The sequence below is a fragment of the Mytilus galloprovincialis genome, chromosome 11, assembly GCF_965363235.1.
Source record: "Mytilus galloprovincialis chromosome 11, xbMytGall1.hap1.1, whole genome shotgun sequence".
Classification (NCBI taxonomy): Eukaryota; Metazoa; Mollusca; class Bivalvia; order Mytilida; family Mytilidae; genus Mytilus; species Mytilus galloprovincialis.
Genome location: NC_134848.1, coordinates 30,357,862 through 30,365,858, shown reverse-complemented (window position 1 = coordinate 30,365,858; position 7,997 = coordinate 30,357,862). Strand labels below are relative to the sequence as shown.

The following is a 7,997-nucleotide window of genomic DNA, read 5'->3' as shown; positions in this document are numbered from 1 at the left end:
ACTATAAAAACAACAAATGTAACGAAGAAGCACAAAAAGGCATACATCAAATTTAACATACTCATTTTGTTTTTCTTATACGACTTAATTTATCTGTGTAAAGTCTACCCATAAAGGATATAAGGTTTTCGGTACTGGTGTAAAATGCGCGCTTGAAATTTGCACAGGTAGACATAAAAATAATTTTGTTGTTCAAAGAATGACTGCATACATAAATGCAGAGTCACGTTAAGTAGATATAACAGAAAACAGATTAAACAGTAACAGTAATAATAATAATAAAATAATTGTGTGGTTCAAAGTATGACGGGATACATAAGTACAGTTTCACGTCAAATGTATATCATAAAAAACAGACTTAACAGAAAAAGTAGTATTATTGAATAAAATAGTTGTGTCAGTTTAGTAAAAAAAAGCAAACAGAAAGTAGAAAAACAATGTTTTGACTTCAGGATTACATAACTTTTCATTCTTCGTGGCAAGACTCACTTTTTTCGATTAAATCACAATTTCACATTAGTACATATATAGTCTATGTAGCATTGTAATTTTTTTTTATTTCAAAGATCACCTGATTAACATGTAAGCCTATGAAGCAGTCAATTACAATACTACAACCTGATATAGGAATGTTAGTGTTATACATTTGATGTCAAAAATATTATTAACTGGTGGAATTGTTACTCTACTGTTCACGTCAAATTTATTTTACGATGCTAAATTCTATGTTCAAAGCAGCTGAATAAACGTGCATCTTTTAATATATCATATGTGTTTCTAATTGCCTTCTTAAAGAACACGAACACTTAAAACTTGTTGAAACAGTCAATTATTATATTTAGAGAGGAATAATTCGGAACCCACGCTAATATAACAGGACTCATGGAATTTGTTATGTTCTTCAAAGGATCGCCTTATATGGTCATTCGTTATTCCAGTCGTGTATCAATTTTAGCTTCCCTTGACCCTCTTAATGTAGAGTTAAGTCAAATTTACTTTAATAAACAATGTAATAACATTTCGTAGTGTTCTTGTAATTGTGTATTTGGGGAATTTGTCGATCACCTAGAGGAATGTATGTAAATGACAAAAATATTAATAACTGATGGAATTGTTATTGTACCGATCAAGGCAAATACAAATTCAAATTCAAATTCAAATTTTTTTATTCAAGAAAACTCACAAAGAGCATAAAATGAACAATATAAATGCATATGTACATAAATATTGAGAAAGACTTTTACTTTACATTTGCATTGGTATTACTAGAGCCTCAAATCAAAAGAAAGAAAATCAAGAATCAGCTTAAATTTTGTCAAATGACTTTTTATGAGCTACCAAGTATTATATTAAAAGATAAACAGGTGTTATGGGCCAAAATATTTTACTTTGTATGGTATGGAAAACACCAAGTAGTCCGAACATCAGACACAATTTCCAAAACCTCACTTAAGTACATCCTTTAATTCATAGTCTTGATGATCAATCAAATGTTCTGATAAAATATCAACTCTGATATGTGTAGGTATTGAAAAGTCAAAGTTGATTTGGGGATCTAAAATTTCTTTTGGTTGTGGGCCCGATCTTCTGAGGCCCATTGTTACCGTTTTCTGTCTGTATACACATTGCTTTTTGATGCTCCCCTTAACATTTCAAACACGTGTGATTATTGCGATATCTAATAGCTGCACACCATTTAATGCCGTTGAAATTGTTACAAATTTCCCGATCTAAATGAAACGATCTGTTTCTTCCATAGGAGTCCACAGATTCATAGTTCCTTACTCTGTATTCTGACTGTTTTGATTACGCTGCACACCATTTAATGCCGTTGAAATTGTTACAAATTTCCCGATCTAAATGAAACGATCTGTTTCTTCCATAGGAGTCCACAGATTCATAGTTCCTTACTTTGTATTCTGACTGTTTTGTTTACGCTGCACACCATTTAATGCCGTTGAAATTGTTACAAATTTCCCGATCTAAATGAAACGATCTGTTTCTTCCATAGGAGTCCACAGATTCATAATTCCTTACTCTGTTATTCTGACTGTTTTGATTACAAAAAAACAGAAGTGTGAAAAGTGTGACGTGTATTTGCAAATATGTTACAAAAGAAAGTATTATTTCTGATAGACCAATCGACTGCAATATTATTAAAGCTGTGAGCTGCAGCATCTTAAGAAAATCTTTTGTGATATTCGTATAAACCGTTACCTGGGTAGCGAGTGGCCATATCGACAATATCCCTCTCATAAGAAAAAAATCATGTTCACTTCTCCTGTGGGGGAGAACTTCTTCTGAAAAAAAAGAGCATAAATATAGAGGACCCACAACACTCCATTAAAACATATACCGCTGTACGTATGAAAATAGAAAAGCATTGCATTAAATGAGAAATAATCAGATCAATCTCGACATGCTTGAGCGATTTAGTTAGTCTGCAAATTTTATAAAAATTAAGCTGTTTAATCTTGTTATTTTTTTACTTACATTCTGAAAGGTGTGATATTGTTTTTAAAAGTTATTATCACTAAAATGACAATTTATCTATACATTTTCTTGTTTTTCGGAAGCAGTAAGATACCAAACCTCCTTTTCATAAATTGGTTTTCATCTATAGAGAGACACAAGTATTTACAAATCTTACTTTCTTAATTGGCTTCCCCCTCTGCCTTTTCCTCCTCGGCCGCTGCCTCTTCCTTTTTTGGCAATTTTAACCGGGGGTTCTTCAGTACTTTAATAGAAAAGTATATACAGTTTAAATATCATCATTTACATCATTTTAAACAAGAAATTTGATTTATAACTGGCACAATTAATCTCACTGAATGAGTATGCAAGAAATATGCTTCACATTAAAGGCCAGCTTGTTATATAAATTTTCTAATATCTGTCACTTATATTTTGACAAGTACTTAACTCATTGTCAATCATACCACATGTGTCACATCTTCTTATTTTCATAATCATGTGAACCTGCTTCTATTTGATTCATTGCAACTGACGTTCTTTGACAATACTCTAACAATAAAACTTGACTTTACCAGAATGCAAAATTACAATAAAACTTACCTCTTAACACTGTTATCAGATGAGTCTGACAAGGACTCATTCCTCTTTCTTCTGAAAAAAAAGCATAGATATAGAGAATCCACAACACTTCAGTTAGAACATATTCAACTGTTCTTATACTTGAAAAATAAATGTCATTAACAGATTTAATCTCTTCAAGAGCAATTTAGATAACCATGATAACAAAGATTCAAAAAATTAAAGGTGCTCTTCTATGTTTTTGGTTGTATTCTGCAAAGGTGTTCTTTTGTTTATTTAAGCATTATCCTACATTTGCCATTTTCTTTTTATTTACAGAAGCTGTGTAACATGTTAGATGGCAAACGTCCGGTTCATAAATTGCTTTGAGCATTTCAAAATCTTACTTTCTTGATAGTTTTCCTCCTCTGCCTTTCCTCCTCTACCTCTGCCTCTTCCTGTTGTTGTCCCCACCACTAGCTTCCTCTTTGTACTGTAATTTATATCAAAAATTAAATCTGATGTTAAGTGGTTGTGGTCTGTTCATGTGGTTCCTAAGTGGTTATATAGATTACACTGGTGGTTTTCCTAGTAACTTTTGGAACCCTTTAATATATAGCTTGCTATTAAGTGTGGGTCTAGGCTTCTTGTTGGAGCCCGTACCTTGACCTATAATGATTTACTTTCATAAATTGTGACTTGGATGAAGAGTTGTCTCATTGGCACTCATACCACATCTTTCTATATTTATCAAGTTTTGACTGAAAATCAGAGTATATTTATAAAACAACAAAATAACTTGTGTCAACTGTTGCATGTGTTGTTCTATAGTCTATACTACATTTGCTTTTTAAATAAAAAAATTAAAGCATTATCAAAAAACTAAATAGAACATAGTTCATGTCAACATGGTCAATGTTCCTAAATAACAGTCAATTACCTTATCTTTGCTGGCACCTTCATTTGTTTGCGTTTCTCATCTCCACCTATAGTTATTGCTGCTAGGTCCAGCCTTTGGTCCTCAGCTAATGATCGTTTTTCTAAATCTATTTCTAATACACCTTCACCACCTTCATCGATATCCCTTTCATCTGTTCTGGCTTCACCCAGTGCAAAGGAAAACTTGTACTTATCTGGGGTTAAAAACTTAACCCCCTTTTCTTTACTTCCACTCATGTCTAGGTCTACAACTGCTCTTCTCTGCTTTAGGTTTTTCTTTGGAATTCCTTTGGATAAAGGCTTGCCACTTTCAATAGAAAGCCTGATCCATCATATTTGAATTTTTTAGTTTTTTTCTCATAAATCACATAAAGAACCTCTACTGGTTCATACACTTGTTGCGTTATAAGTTTGTCCTTTAATTTTTTGAATGTTTTGATCGCTCTGCTCTGAAGATTGACCCCCTAAACTTCACAATCTTCAAACTTTTGACAACGATTTTTATCTCCTAGTGAAAATCCAGATGTCATTTCTGCCTTCTGCCTCCATAGCTTTACTTTTAAGGAGCGTGTCCTCATGATGGGATTTGTCAACCTTAGCCCCCTGTACGGATTTTCTGCATCTTGAGATGGTTCAAGCTCTCATGGAATCTATTTTACAATAATTTATATAATAATTAATCGGTAAAAGATTTCAAATATAAAAAAAAATATGTAAAGGTTAGTATTCAATTGCAACCAATATAAGTATACTTTCCAAAAAAATCTGCTCTTTGGCACCACTTCAATTGTTTATTTAAAAAAACACATAGAAGCTGAGGTTTGTTCTTAATTTACACATGTCCCAGGCCATCATGTTTAAAATACATAAGCATCAAAATAAAACTCGAGCCAGGCCATGTGTGTATTTATAGGAAATTTAAAGCTTTTAGGAATTATTTCTATTCTGAAAGTTATAGATACAATCAAAATGTTTGACCCCCAAGGGTGACTGGGGAATAGAAATATGGTCACTTGATCTTCTTCCGACCGGCAGTAAAACGCTTGCCGAAGTGGGGCATCCGTTTGGCTGTCCGAGATGTATCAAGTTCGCAGTCACGTCTGGTCAGATTAGGGACGTTAAATCCGATGCCTCGTGTAAAGAGAGTGCCACGCTCTTTGCACGTGAAGAATCCTTGCAACAACTCTTTGAGGGGTCCGTAGGTGACCTGTTGCAAGGCAAAATTTCTGTCCCTATCCAATATACCCTCATTTTCAAGTGGGCCTCTATTGTATCAACCTACCTATTGTATTTATTGTGAACTTGTTCTCGTCCTGAATATGCATGAAATATTTGCCACTGGACGTTAAGCAACCAACAATCAATCAATACTACATTAACATATATACATGATCTACTACAATACTATTAAAAATTAACATTGGGAGAGGAGAAACATCGTCTCATTGTATGCATTGGGGTGCCATACAATTCTTTACTTCTTCTTGTTCTCCTTCTGCGGACAACCCGCCATTTGACATACCATATAACTAGGGCGAGTAACACTCCACCTAAACAACTCAAGAGTTTATCTGGAGAAATAAAAATATAAACACTAATAAGAATATGTCAAACTATGACAGTTTTTGTGTCACACGTACTAAAAGAGTTCCATGTATACTTTTAAACCGGCAATGGTAAAGGGCTCTCTAAAGTAAATACATTTATCTTCTCTAGAGCTGCCAAAGGCGGATTCAGAGGCGGAGGGTTTATGGAGACCCTGCCCCTTTCGTGGGAATCACTTTGTTGATTGTATAAGGAATCACTGAATCGTGACAAGAGCGGCTCCTCTTAGGGGTTTCTGGGGTCAGTCAGGGCACCTCCCCCACTTTTAAAAAGTTGTGGATCCGCCACTGACATCCAGTTTAATATTCAGCAATGTATTGATTTAATCAATTGGCATAAAAAGCCTGACGCATACCAAAGTCTCGTACAATAAACATGATCAATGGAAAGCAAATCTCTGGAACACATTTGGTTGATTATATAGGGAATCACTAACACTTGACTTTTATAGCCGATAGTAAGTAATGGTCACTAAAAGAAGGATGGAGTTGCGTTAAGACATTTGGAACACATCAATAACATTTATGAAACTGAAATTTTATAATGCTCAATCAAATAGTCAACAATAAGATTTTTAAGTGAGCATATTAAAGTTCATTTTCTGTAATTCTGTATAAATATCTTATTTAATAAAGATATTCCTCTATTTATGAATCTATACCTTATCAATTTATGATTCCATTATATATATGCCATAATGAATTAGGACCTGCAACACGATATTTACGTCTCTGCACAATAGCCTAGATGGGGATTATCTTCTATAATTGGCTGCACTAGCTGTTCTAAATCATCATCACATACTGAGCTATAATGTTCTGATGTCAACAGACCATAACACCTTAAACATTGAGATATGAACAGTAATGAAGCATACCCGCAGATAAGAAATATCCCTAAAAAACTCGCACTTTCAAAAAATCTGCAGTAGTAAACATCATCAAGCTTATAGTCTAGAAGGAACATTAAAGCTGTCATCAGTCAGGGAAGGTGAAGACAGATCTAATTAGTTTTCTCTAACTGAAATAAGAATGGTGTTTCTTGTGGAACGTAGTTCGCACCGATTAAAGATTCGAAACATTTTCCTTCTAGATACACAACTCTTGAGGCAATTTCTAAATTATTCTTTAAGCTGTTTTTTCCATTTTTCAATGATTTTTTTTGCCTAGTTTTCTTATTCTTCGTATTCAATGTAGAAAATACTTGTATATTAACAAACCCCACTGGATTGCATACAGTTTCAAATAAACAACTTCTTAAACTTCAAACCAACTTTTCCAGTAAAATCACTAAATCCTTTTTCAAATAGCTTCTGCTTACTTTTGCCATTTCTGTTATGTTGTTTAAATTGGATACTAAAATTTGAGATAATATTTGGAAACCAAAGTTGGCGCCCGTTTGTACGCCCGGAATCATCAAACTCATAGACGCAACTTGGTTTAAAATAAGTCATATAGTTTTAATTGTTTTAAAGTATGGAGGTTAGGTGGGAGATGTAGGCAATGTAAATGTGTCGACGCACTATTTTTAAAATCTCTTACCTCATCTGAAATTTCAAGTCCAGGTTTAAGTCCTCCAAAAGATTTTCCATGATGCAGAATCAAAGTGATGTTTCCAGATTTCATCAACTTCTAGAATAATTGGCATCTACAATAATGAAAACATTTTATTTGCAACAGATTCGTTTATAAAGAAAAGAGCTGGTGACAGATTTTCATGAAAGGTTATACATATGAGTATCCAATTTATACTGTTATTTTAAACGAGTGAATATGAAGAGAGAAAAAACATGTTATATACAACATAATGTTAAAATGATAAAAACACATTAAAAGGGCAAACAATTTTCTTTAAAATAATGCGCAATTTTTGAATGCACAACACAATAATATTAAATGATAATATTTATGTTTCACATATATGTTTGCAAGAACACATAAAATAAATCTTTAACACTATTATAATGTTTTTAATTAATATTAAGCGAGTAATAAGCATGACGAATTTTGTACATTTTGATTGATTTAAATTTACTTGTGATAAGTATTCTTGCAGTTCAAAGCACACACACACTATCAGTGCAAATATTATTTTATATGACAGTTTTAAGAAATAACTTAGGCATTGGTAGTTTTGAAGGAGAAAGGAATGGAATAGGAGGATATCTTTCTCTTATCTGGGATTGCTGGACATAAATGTGTTAAGTGGTTACCATGCATGATGCCAATCCTACTAATTTTCAGAAAAGGGGTGTTTAGTTAAAGATTCTGATGGAAATATTGCATATAATTTTTGAGAAAATATCAAAGTTAGCGCCCCTAAGGAAATAATAGAATGTCTGATGGTGCCATCAAACGGGTTATCATCGGGAAAATTAAGTACAGTCACTCCATAGAAAAGAATAATATAGTGGAACTTTA

General features: G+C 33.1%; 1 protein-coding gene across 1 annotated transcript; it reads right to left on the bottom strand.

The window, feature by feature from the left end:
* Nucleotides 1-2,654: 2,654 nt before the first annotated feature.
* On the bottom strand, nt 2,655-4,575 carry LOC143051098 (uncharacterized). The gene is made up of 4 exons (XM_076224127.1): nt 3,974-4,575; nt 3,441-3,526; nt 3,076-3,126; nt 2,655-2,737 (listed from the first exon to the last, which is right to left on the bottom strand). The coding sequence occupies exons 1-4, from the start codon at nt 4,207-4,209 to the stop codon at nt 2,655-2,657; spliced, it is 456 nt and encodes a 151-aa protein (XP_076080242.1). The 5' UTR covers nt 4,210-4,575.
* Nucleotides 4,576-7,997: the final 3,422 nt, after the last annotated feature.